Consider the following 13,400-nt stretch of genomic DNA (forward strand, 5'->3'; position numbering starts at 1 on the left):
ACCAACCCCTGACAAGATTACACATTACTGAGGGCTCAGAGGCCCTGCCACACAGAACATAACCAAATAGTAACAGTCAAACAAAGTGGCAATGGGTATTCCTCAAAGAAAGATTACTCACTCAAAATACAAATGAAAACATAGAGGCTACCCGAAGGAGAGGAGGAGGCTTCCAAATCACATATCCCAAGCTCGTGCACCTCGACAGCCTAAGGAATTGGAACAAGTGCAATGTCAAATATTGCACAGAACAACTCACCCTCCAGAAGATCATCATGTGAAATTGGAGGAGGAGGAGGCTGTTTTGCTCCTCAATGCTGTTCTGGCATTCAAGATCGTAACTGATCTGATTGTGGCCTTGACTTCACTTTGCTGTAAGTGCCCCATAACCCCTCAACTCCCGTATCAACCAAATATCTGTCCGTCTTGATCATAGTCAATGACACAGCCTCCAGTGCTTTGTAGGGAACGGAATTCCAATGACTAACCACCCCCGGGGTAAGAAAGTCCTCCTCACCTTCGTCTCAAATAGGACACTCCTTATTTCCATACTGCGTCTGCTTAAAATCAGGTTAAAAAACTGATCAGAGTCTGAAGAATCCAATGCAAACTAATGAAGACATCAGTATCTTTACAATTCCCACAACCATTAGTCACATTATCAACTTGGCACTGAGTGGACTGGAGCCCAAAACAGCAAGATGCATCTCATTCGACAATCTTACATGATGACAGATGTGGTTAAGAGGGAACACACCTGTCTCTAATAAAAACACCATAAATCTCTACCAGGATGGGGCATTGCAGAAGGGCCTTCAAAATACACTGAACCTGTGCCCTAATGGAACTGGAAGTTGGTACAGAGTATCTGAAATGGAAACTATCCTAATCCCCAGCAGTAACATCTCAGTTTGTGGAGGGTGAAATTCATTTCTATGAAGGTGTTATAATTGGAACAGCTTGCCCAGCTCAGAACTCCACAGGCACAGAGCACATGACGAAGAATTAGCAACTCTCATGCTCACCGGCTTGTCCTTGACTGTGCGGCTAGAGACGCACAAATAGAGTTTACCATCATCCTGAAAGCAGGCATCAATCAGAACCTGAACCGAACACTCCTCCTGAAACAACAGGAAGGCGTAACCTGCAAAAACAAGAGACCCAGTCAACGGCAAATAAAACTCTGACCGAACTCACTCAAACATGTCAACTCTTTAAATATTATGAAGACAGACCGCTAACCCGAACCCCTGCAGTCTTCTCTTTCTACAATGTACAAAAAAAGAAAGATATTGGCAGAAGTATAATGCTTGGATTCCCGTGAGAGTTGCAGCATAAGGCAGTCAAGTTTTGGATGACCTCACATTGACAGAGGGCAGGCTGTAGGAACCTTGGCCAGCAAAGCACTGGAATGTTCAAGTCAATAAAGTTGTTCAAAAATTTAGAAATGGGATTCGGGCATTAATTGCGCAGGGGGCGAACAAGAGTGAACCATACTGCTATGGATCCAGACAGACGAGAGGGCAGACCAGGTAAAGACAGCAGATTTTCTTCCCAAAAGGGCATGAGTTAACCAGATTGAATTTTACAACAATCAACAGTATTTATGGTGGCCACTGGGCTCACTCTTTACCCCCGATATTAGGCAAATTCAAATTTGACTGTGTCACAGAGTCAGAGATATACGCATTGAAACAAACCCTTCGGTCCAACTCATCCAGGCCACCCAGATATCCTCAATTAATCTAAGTCCCAATTGCCAGCATTTGGCCCATATCCCTCTAAACCTTTACTATTCATGTACCTATGTCGATGCCTTTTAAACGTTGGCATTGTACCAGCCTCCATCACTCCCTCTGGCAGCTCATTCCATTAATACACTAGCCTCTGTGTGAAAGAATTGCCTCTTAGGTTCCTTTTAAATCTTTCACCTCTCACCTTCAGCTGATGCCCTCTGGTTTTGGACTCCTCCATCCTGGTGGAAAGACCTTGACTTTTCAACCCATCCATGCCCCTCGTGATTTCATAAGCATCTATAAGGTTACGCCTCAGCCTCCAACACTCCAGGGAAAATAGCCCCAGAATATTCAGCCTGTCCCTGCAGTTCAAATCCTCCAATGCAGGCAACTATCTTTGTAAATCTTTTTTGAATCCTTGCAAGTTTCACAACAACCTTCCTGTAGCACAGAGACCGAAATTCAAACCCACATCCCCAAACATTATCCCAGGGTTCTGATTACTAGCCCAGTGACATTTCCACTGAGCCACCACCTCCCTTTGTAACAAAAAAAGATCAAAGATGAGGGTTTGAGTATGAACAAGTTCTATTTATACAGAGCTTTTTAAATTCAAACAACATGGAGGGGCACGTCATTGGAGTTATTTATAACAAAATCTTATCCTGAGTCATTGGAGATATTTAGCCAGATGACCAAAACCTTGCTGAAGAAATAGATTTTTAGAAGACTCTTAAAAGCACAGAAGAGACACAGGAGAGGTTTTGCACGGAAACCCGAGAGCTCAGAATGTTTTTAGCTGAAGGCATGACCACCAACTGAGCAGCGATCAAATTTCAAATGCTGAAGAGGCAATAATTGGGAGCACAGAGATCTCTGGGAAGTTCTAGTGCTGGAGAAGTTAACTGAGATGTGAAGGAGTGAACCCATGGGGAGATTTGAAAATAAAGACGCTTACTTTTAAAATAGAGCAAGGAATTACTTCAACAGAAGGCAATGCAGTCAGCCAGCACAGGTACGATAGGGGAAGGAGACTTATTCAAAGTTTGGAAAAGGGCAGTATTTTGGATAAGCCTCACCTTATTGCAGAGTTTTGTACCTAATGTAGTGTTGGAGTGCAGACAGGATATTTACTGGAATAGAAAGTCAGGAGGTCACAATTGCATTGATGAGAGTTTCAGCAGGAGTTAAGAGGAGGAAAGGTCAGGTGATGTTACCAAGCTAGAATATGGTGATTCAGTAATAGTGCTAATGTATGCTTGTAAACTTGGCTCAGGGTAAAACAGGAGTACCCCATGAATGGCAGGACACTAAGAAGCTCAGAGGAACAGAAGGAGCTAGTGGTGTTTGTCCACAAATCCCAAAAGGTGATTAATAAATTAATAAGGCAGGTATGAAATCCAATTGCATTTATCTGTTGTGGCACAGATTACAATAGCTGGGAGATTATGTTGGAGTTGGACCGAACTTTCATATGACCGCTGCTGGAGTACTGTGGTCACCGCACTGTCTGATAGATGTCATATGGAGGGGGCGCAGAGGAGTTACCTCAGCATGTTGCTTGGCTTGCAGCATTTTGGCTATCAAGAGAGACCAGATAAGCTTAGGTTACAGAGTCTTACAGACGTACAGCACAGAAACAGACCCTTCGGTCCAACTCATCCATGCCAACCAGATATCCTAAATTAATCTAGTCCCATTTGCCAGCATTTAGCCCATATCCCTCTAAACCTTTCCTACTCATGGACCTATCCAGATTCCTTTTAAATGTCTTAACTGTACCAGCCTCCAACACTTCCTCTGTCAGCTCATTCCATACACGCACCACCCTCTTCATGAAAATGTTGCCCCTTCTGTCCCTCTTAAATTTTTCCCCTTTCACCTGAAATCTATACCCTCTAGTTCTGGACTCTCCCACTTCAGGGAAAAGGTTTTGTCTATTTACCCTATCTTTGCCCCTCATGATTTTATAAACCTCTGTAAGGTCACCCCACAGGCTTCGTTGCTCCAGGGAAAACAGGGTTCTTTTCAGCAGAGAAGATTGAGCGAGGACTGAGAGAGGTGTAGAAAGTTGAGGAGGAAATGGATGCATGGAATCAAGTGCGAGCTGGCAAATTAGATACACAATTGGCTTGATGGTAGAAAGCAGAGGGTAATAGTGGAATGATGCTTGTTGGACTGGAAGCCTGTGACTAGAGGAGTACCTCAGGGTCGGTGCTGGGCCCATTGCTGTTTGTTATCAATATCAATAATTTGGATGAGAATGTACAAGACAGGATTACTAAGTTTGTTTATGACACTAAAATAGGCAGTATTTTGGACAGTGAGGAGGGTTCGCAGAAATTGCAGCAGGACCTTGATCAGCTGGGGAAGTGGGCTGAGAAATGACAAATGAAGGGTAATAAGTGTGAGGTCTTGCATTTTGGAAAGTCAAACCAAGGTCAACTTTCATGGTGAATAGTAGGGCCTTAAGGAGTGCAGTGGAACAGAGGGATCTTGGAATTCAGGCTCACAGTTTTCTGAAAGTGGAGTTACAGGTAGACAGTACAGTGAAGGCAGCTTTTGGCACACTGGCCTACATCAGTCAGGGCACTGAGTATAGAAGTTGGGAAGTTACGTTGCAGTTGTACAGGACGTTGGTGAGATTGCACTTGAGAGTATTGTGTGCAGTTTTGGTCACCTTGCTATAGGAAGGGTGTTAATAAACTGGAAAAATTTATAAGGATGTTGCCTGGACTCAATGGTCTGAGTTTTCAGGAGAGGTTGGACAAGCTAGGACTTCTTGCTTTCGAGCACAGGAAACTGAAGGGGGTCCTTACCAAGGTGTATAAGACCATGAGAGGCATGGATAGGGTGAATGCACTCAGTATTTTTCCCAGGGTTAGGGAATCGAGGACTTGAGGGCATCAGTTAAAGGTTAGTGGGGAAAGAACAAAAGGAACCTGCGGGGCAACTTTTTTTTTTAACATGGAGAGTGGTATGCATATGCTGGTGGAATTGGTTGAGGTGAGTACATTAACAACATTTAAAAGGCATTTGGACACATACATGGATAGGAAAGGATTAGAAGGATATGGGTCAACTGTAGGGAAAAGGGGTTAGTGTGGATAGACGTTTTGGTCAGCCTCAACCAGTTTGGGCCAAAGGGCCTACCTCTATGCTATAGGACTTTGTGACTCTATGGATAGGATAGATAGAAACCTGCTGTTCCCCTTAGTCAAAGCGTCAATACCAAGGGGCCATAATTTTAAGGTCAAAGGCAAGATCTGAGGATAAGATCTTTCACCCAGAGCTGGATGGGAGTCTGGAATGCACTGCCTGTGTGGATAGGTTGAGGGGGAGTTATCTCGCAACCTTTAAAAAGCACTTGGACGAGAACATCAAATGTCATAACATTCAAAGCTATGGACCTACCACTGGAAAGTGGGACCTTGTAGACTTGGTGATATAGACTTGATGGGCCGAAGGGCCTCTTCAGTACCGTCCCATTCAATGACTTCAATGGGTTGTGAAGAGTCTGGTAGAACAGTGGACAGGGTTCATGACTGTTACAAAGGGAAGTGCCTTTCATTTTCGTAATACTGAGTTGGAGTAAATTTCCATTTATTCAGGACAAGATGACAGACAAGCAGCATGACAAATCTAAGACTAAGGAGAAGTCAGGACAAGTGGCAGGTAAAGTACATTTGGGATCTGGCATGTGATTTCATGACAGAGCAACATGTAGATTAACAGACAGGAGACAGAAAGATAGATCCTTGGGAAACATCAGAAATACAAGTCGGAAGGGAAGCCATTGCAACTGAGAGTCTATCTATCTAAAATTAGACGGGTCAGAAAGGAGAAATAAAGATGTTTGGAGATGCCAGGTATTCAGCAGTCCAGAGAGAAATTGCTACCTTTTGTGGGGAATTCAGAATCGGAGACATGACCTTTCAACAATAGCCTGACCCTTCAACAGTCAAACTGTGAAGCAATTTCCTCTTTACAAAAAAAGTCTTGCAAGCTGTGACGAGTTGAAGACCAAATGAAATATTCAAGACAGACATAGGTCAGGCATTTGTTGGATGAAGGGGATCAAGGGAGTTGAACTCAGCCGAGCAAACAATGTTGAGGTGCTCATCAGCCATTGTCGAACTCAATTGCACGGCAGACCTCAGACCCACAATGGCTGCTATGAAGACACATATGAGCAAGAGTGAACCGGAGCTGACTTGTGTGCAATCCTGTCCAAGGTGTTCAGGCCAGTGCGACTTTCCAACACACGTACATTATAGAGTCACACAGCACGGAAACAGAGCCATCAGTCCAACTCGTCCATGCCGACCAAGCTTCCCAAACTCAACTTGTCCAATTTGCCTGCATTCCCGTATCCTTCCAAACCTTTCCTATTCGTGTATCTGTCCAATAGTCTTTTAAATACTGTATCTGCATCAACCACTTCCTCTGGTAGTTCATTCCACATACGAACCACCCCGTGTGGGAAACATTTGCCCCTCTGGTCCCTTTTATATCTTTCTCCTCTCAATTTAAAAGTATGCCCCCACGTTTTCAACGAGGGAAATTCTAGGGAAAACTCTATTCACCCTATCTATGCCCAACCGATTCAGCAGTGGCTAGAAAAAGATCCCATCAACGCGTTCTCTAGTCTTCAGGTCTCAGTCTCCATGTTCACCAAGTTAGCAGTGTGGTACACTCAAATTCTTTAAAAGGACACTTTGCCAATCATGCTAACACCAATTTCATGAAATAGAACTGCTCACCTTTGGGTGGAAAATAGGATTTACTTCCAGACTTGTGAGGCCAGTCTACCATGAGCTGTCCAAAACAGCAGAAAGTAGCAATTATCTCATCTAAACAAAATAAATATTGAAACAATCAGAAAATCAAACATATTTAACTCTAATTTCCATTACTCAAATGAACACACAGGGTTCTGACTTAGACAACTAACAGCTGATGAAATTTGGAACACTTCACCATATAGCAATTGATGCCAAGACAGTATTAATGTTCAAGTCTCAAACTGACCTAAGTCAGTTCAGCAAGGGTTATGAAGAGGATGTGGGACAACAGCAAATATTTGGAGTTTGGTCGCAGATCAGCCATGAGTTTAGTGAATTGTCAAAAGAGACTGAAGGGCTAAATGCCTCCACTACACCTATGCCACTATTATATCACAAAGGAATCACCAGACATCAATATGCATCCTGTGTGGGCTTCCTGGTAATAAGTTTAAGGGCATACAAGTTTAATTTTAATCATGCATATTATGGTCCGCTGTAGCAGACAGCATTCAGCCAAAGGTACCTTCTGAAATGGCACCTCCACTCAGAAAGCCACTTGCTCAGGTTTTCAACAGCTTGTGACGCATCACGAGTGTGATATGGTCTCCCAAGTATCACACTTGGAAACAGTCATGTGAAAAAGGAGCATGACGTCAACTCAGGACAATTTTCAATTCGCTCATCAGGTTAACTAAAACTATCAGTGACGCAAAAGAAAATGTTGCCGGGGGTAGAGCTCCCAAATGCCTCAAGAGTGGCCATCAGTTGGGAACAGTAGTGGGAAAGCAAGGTCTTAATGTTACCAGTGGGGTGGACTGTTGTTGAGGACATCATGAGGACGGTGGATGACACTATCCTGAGTATTCTATCTCTTTGTTTCCAAGATGCAATTTTGTCCTGGTGCTGTCAGACATTGCAAGCTAAGTTGAAGTCCTGTGGGGTTTCTGAGCAGGAACGTGAAAAAAATCTTTCAGCAGTCCAACAGGCCAGAAGCTCTTTTTAATGGTTGTGATTCTGCATGAGGTTCTGATGAATGGTGGAGTCGCACAGGGACCCATGTTGGGATAACGCTGCTAAAACATTTGAAAATAAAGCATTGGATTACTATTGAGGATGAGGCAAGAAATGAAAATCACACACTGCTGCAGGAACTCAGCAGGACCAGCAGCATTTGTGGAGAGAGAAACGGAATTTACTTTGAGTGCAGAATCACAGTTCTTTGGAACTGCAGAGCAGAGCAAGTGTTCTGCCGTCAAAATATTAACAGTGATTGTCCCTCCACACATGCTGCTAGACCTGCTGAGTTCCAGAACTGCTGTTTTCATTTCATCTTCCAGCACCAGCAGTGTTTTACTTGTACACACATGAGACAAAGTTATCTATGAATGATGAAATACCACATTCCCCATATCCTAATGCTTGTTCAAGCTTCAGTTAGAGAACTTGGTGTGCATTTACTTCCCCTTGCATGGTGGGTGATGGAGAAGGTACTGTAATACTGTCCAGCTTTCATGTCGTTGTGACCAACATGGACTACTACAAAGTGTGTTGACATAAGAGTAGCTTTACTAAAATGTACTAAGCACTTCGGTTCACAGAGAGTGGGCCACCTGTGGAACATGTGATGATGCTGCTCCTTTAAGACATTGAGCTTGCCCTTGGTTTTTCTTTTCCCCCCCCAGAGTGGTTGTAAATGCATAGATTCTGAAATATCCGAGTTTATCCAATTAGAGCCATGGAGATGTACAGTATGAAAACGATTCAACTCATCCATGCCGACAAGATATCCTAACCCAATCGAGTCCCATTTTTCCAGCATTTGACCCATATCCCTCTAAACCCTTCCTATTCATATATACCCATCCAGATACCTTTTCAACATTGTCTTTGTACCAGCCCCAGCCACTTCCTCTGGCAGATCATTCCACACATGCATCCTCTGCATGAAAAATTTGCCCCTTAGATGCCTTTTAAACCTTACCCACTCACCCTCAAACCTCTAGTTCTGGACTCCCCCACCCCAGGGAAAAGACTTTGTCTATTTATCCTATCCATGCTCATGATTTTATAAACCTCTAAAAGGTCACCCCACAGCCTGTGATGCTCCAGGGAAAACAGGGAAAACAGCCCCAACCTATTCAGCCTTTCCCTGTATCTCAAAGTCTCCAACCCTGGCAACATCTTCCAACTCTTTCAAGTTTCACAACATCCTTCCGATAGGAAGGAGACCATAATTGCACGCAATATTCCAAAAGTGGCCTAACCAATGTCCTGTACAGCTGCAACATGACCTTCCAACTCTTATACTCAATGCTTTGGCCAATAAAAGAAAGTACACTGAACGCCTTCTTCACTATCCTATCTACCTGCTACTTCACTTCCAAGGAACTATGAACCAAGGTCTCCTTGTTCAGCAATACTCCCCAGGACCTTACCATCAAGTCTTGCTCTGATTTGCCTTTCCAAAATGCAGCACCTCACATTTACCTAAGTAAACTCCTCAGGCCATTGGCCCATCTGGTCAAGATCCTGTTGTAATCTGAGGTAACGTTCTTCGTTGTCCAATACACCTCCAATTTTGGTGTCATCTGCAAACTTACTAACCAGACCTCCATGTTCACATGCAAATCATTTATACAAATGACGAAAAGTAGTGGACCGAGCACACCACTGGTCATAGGCCTCCAGTCTGAAAAGCAACCCTCCACCACCATCACTACCATCTGTCTTCTACCTTCAAGCCAGTTGTACATCCAACTGGCAAGTTCTCCCTGTATTCCAGGAGACCTAATCTTGCTAACCAGCCTACTGTGAAGAAACTTGTCAAACTACTTTCTCAAGTCCATATAGATTATGTCCACTGCTCTACCCTCAGTAATCCCCTTTGTTACTTCTTCAACAAACTCAATCAAGTTCATAAGACTTGATTTCCCAAATACAAGGCCATGCTGATTACCCCTAATCAGTCCTTGCCTTTCCAAATACATGTAACCCCTGTCCCTCAGGATTGCCTGCAACAACCCTTCCACCACCAATGTCAGGCTCACCAGTCTTTAGTTCCCTGGCTTTTCTTTACCACCTTTCTTAAATAAGGTTGGCAACACATTAGCCAACCTGTAGTCTTCCAGCACCTCACCCATGACTCTTGATGGTACAAATATCTCAGCAATCACTTCCCTAGCTTCCCACAGAGTTCAAAGGATCCACCTGATCAGATCCTGGGGATTTATCCACTTTTATGCATTTTAAGACATCCAGCATCATCTCCTTTATAATACAGATATTTTTCAGGATGTCACCATCTATTTCTCCACATTCTGTATCTTCCATGTCCTTCTCCACAGTAAACACCGATGCAAAATACTCATTCAGTATCTCCCCCATCTCCTGTGGCTCCACACAAAGGCCACCTTGCTGATCTTTGAGGGACCCTATTCTCTCCCTAGTTACCCTTTTGTCCTTAATGTATTTGTAAAAACCCTTTGGATTCTCCTTAATCCTATTTGCCAAAGCTATCTCATGTCCTCTTTCTGCCCTCCTGATTTCCCTCTTCAGTACACTCCTACTGGCTTTTGCTCTGCTAAGGATTCACTTGCTCTCTTGCTGTCAATACCTGATATATGCTTCCTTCTTTTCCTTAACCAAAACCTCAATTTCTCTACTCATCCAGCATTTCCTAAACTTACCAGCGTTCCCTTTCACCCTATCAGGCCTATATTTTCTCTCGTTATTTCATTTCTGAAGGCTTCCATTTTCCAGCTGCCCCTTTACCTGCGAACATCTGCCCCCAGTCAGCTTTTGAAAGTTCTTGCCTAATACTGTCAAAATTGGCCTTCCCCCATTTTAGAACTTCAACTTTTAGATCTGGTCTATTCTTTTCCATCACTATTTTACAACTAATAGAATTATGGTCGCTGGCCCCGAAGTGCTCCCCCACTGACACCTCGGTCATCTGCCCTGTCTTATTTCCCAGGAGTAGGTCGGGTTTTGCACCTTCCCTAGTATGTATATCCACACAATGAAACAGGAAATTGTCTTGTGGACACAACAAATTCCTCTCCGTCTAAACCCTCAACACTGCGACAGTCCCAGTCTATGTTTGAAATTTTACAATCTCCAACCATAACCACCCTATTATTCTTACAGATAACTGAGATCTCCTTATAAAATTGGTTCTCAATTTCTCTCCGACTCTTAGGGGGGTCGATAATACAATCCCAATAAGGTGATCATCCCTTTCTTCTTTTTCAGTTCCATCCAAATAACTTCCCTGGATGTATCCCAGAAATATCTTCCCTGAGTACAGCAGAAATGCTATCCCTGATCAAAAATACCACTCCCCCTCCTCACCATATATCCTTCCTATAGCATTTATATTTTGGACATTAAGCTGCCAGTTCTGTCCATCACTGAGCCACGTTTCTGTAATTGCTGTGATACCCCAGTCCCATGTTACTAACCATGCCCGGAGTTCATCTGCCTTCCCTGTTAGGCCTCGCATTGAAATAAAGGCAGTTTAATTTCATTTATCAGTCCTACCTTGATCTCTGCTTTCCTCCTGCCTGCTTTGACTGTTTGACTCGCTCGCTTTCCCAACTGTACCAGTCCCAGATTGATCTCTTTCCTCACTATGTCTCTGGTCCCACCCACCCCCCCCCCCCCCCCCCACCCAAAACGTACTTGTTTAAACCCTCCTAAGCAGCTCTAGCAAATCTCCCTGCCAGTACATAAGTCCCCTTCAAATTCAGATGTAATCGGTCCTTCTTATGCAGGTCACTCCCATTCCAGAAGAGATTCCAATGATCCAAACATGTGTCCTGTTCTCTTTTGTTTGTGTTTCATTCTGTAAATAAATTCTGTTTCGTTTAAAACAGAGGGGTTTTGACCAGCTGCATCACTCCTCGAATATCCACTCTACACCTGCTGAAAACAACTAGAGAAGTTAGGGTCTGGGCTACCTTCTTGAAATGTTTTGAGGGGGTCTGACCTGGTCCATAATAAATAACAGGCAAGAGGAGAAAGGGCAAATGCTCTTTTCTCTCTCTCAATCAGTCAGATGCATCACTGCACACGTCCACTTGAGAACCAGGAATTTCTGAACTTTGGATTCACGGTCAAGCTGTCCCTCTCCAGCTCCAACAAGGCAACTAGATATACACATTCAAGTGTAACCTTGCATGCTCCATCATCCTATGAACTGCCCAAGGCAGAGCACATAATGGGCTTTATTTTTAACCAAATCAGGCGTTGGTTCAGCAAAGCCCTGTACTGAAAGAGCAGCTTTGCCACTGCTGGGAAGCTCTGCCATGATGGAAACACAGCTGCAAGTGGGATGGATTTATGTTAAATATTTTACATCTGGGGTTACCCAAAATTTAAGAACCTTCATATTGTCAGTGGACAGCAAGGATTCCTATGCGTTCCACGGCACTCCATCGCTGACAAGTCCAGGATTTCGCTGTCAATCAGTTTTAAAAGCAGCTAAATGCACTGGTTTTGATTACAGGCTCGGAAAACCATGTTTTTCCGCACAATTGTGACGTAAAAATTGACTCTCTCTTTTACAGTTGCTTGCAATATTGAACTGCTTGCTGAACAAAGTCTCTTCAAGTGGTCAGATATCGCCAACGGTGAGTAAATTCCTTTCGGGAGCACTGCACAAATAAGATATGGATGCAATCCAATTTGGCAAGTGTTTGGTAATATATTTTTGAGAAAATAAACATGTAATGGGAGTCGACACTCAATGGAGAGACGTGGCTGGTCAGAAAACTGAAGGACCACTGCAACAACGTGGCCATTGACGAGAACTCCCATGACATATTAGGTTTTGCAGAGCAGAGAAAAGAATGTCATAATAATCATCAACAAATGTTCACCACCAATTCAAGCTGTGCCATTTTACAAAGCTAGAAAGTATACATTTAGTGGGTCGGTGTCTGTGATGGGGAAACCAATCATGAGAACAAAAACTGTGGCTAAGAGGAAATTTTGTTTTTGAAATTACGTTGAATTTTGAGAAGAGTATTTCACTTTAAAAATGATTGTTTCTTATGAAATTTGTTGACACAAGCAGAAACTATGTTGATGTTTCCTAGTGAATTTTATAATGAGTTGAAGCAGAAAAGGATAGAGGATTGGACAAAGACAATAGAGTACTTTTAGATTGCTTCAGCAGGGGGGCGGATTCGCTCTCGTCAAGTTGTTCATTCAACACTCTGCATTGTGCTCATGACAGGAGGCATTCTGTTTTTTGAAGGACGTAACTTGCCTCTTAATTACTGAAGCAGTCATTTCACTGATTGCCCTTGAAAAGGTATTGGTGGATCATCTTCTGGAGCTGCTCCATTGCAGTCCATGTGGTGTAGGTACATCCACTGTGCTGTTCAGGACAAAGTCCAGGATTGTAACCAAGGGGCAGTGAATGCACAGTGATTTGGAGGCTATGCCAAATGCAGTTTGGTTTCCCCAAGTCCAGAGACACGTATGGTCCTGTCCAGCTAAGGAGGGCAGGATTCCTCTGCCAAAGGAAATTGACGAACCACTGGGATTGGGAGTTGCAAAAATCATCTGATCTCCAGGTTACATTTTATCGCAGATCTATTTTATTAGCTGTACTTGAATTCATGAACGGCTCGAGAAGGCTTTGAATTTATGACAGAGTGTTATTTGTTCAGGCTGGGGGATTAGTGGTCCAGTCAGGAATCATGGTGCTCCCTTAACACCGTCATTTACAATGTCAGAGGTTGGACATCCTACCCTACACATTCCAACACATTCCCATTATCTGTATGAAGGAACAGTCAACTTCTGGAGACAGTGTTAGTGAGCTATTCTTTCAAATGTAGTAGTGATCAATACAGTGACATTTTGTACG

The 13,400-nt window shown here is 43.4% G+C and overlaps 1 protein-coding gene across 2 annotated transcripts in view; it reads right to left on the minus strand.

Annotated features, from left to right (window-relative positions):
- Positions 1–13,400, minus strand: part of LOC122543064 (cytoplasmic polyadenylation element-binding protein 2-like) — a 55,074-nt gene that overhangs the window by 19,801 nt on the left and 21,873 nt on the right. For both annotated transcript variants that reach the window (XM_043681274.1, XM_043681273.1), the window contains 2 exons: positions 6,500–6,589; positions 1,026–1,144 (listed from right to left, as the gene is read on the minus strand). In XM_043681274.1, coding sequence (XP_043537209.1) covers positions 1,026–1,144; positions 6,500–6,589 — 209 coding nt within the window. The remainder of the gene's footprint in view (positions 1–1,025; positions 1,145–6,499; positions 6,590–13,400) is intronic.

Source organism: Chiloscyllium plagiosum, chromosome 42 (assembly GCF_004010195.1).
Source record: "Chiloscyllium plagiosum isolate BGI_BamShark_2017 chromosome 42, ASM401019v2, whole genome shotgun sequence".
Taxonomy (NCBI): domain Eukaryota; kingdom Metazoa; phylum Chordata; class Chondrichthyes; order Orectolobiformes; family Hemiscylliidae; genus Chiloscyllium; species Chiloscyllium plagiosum.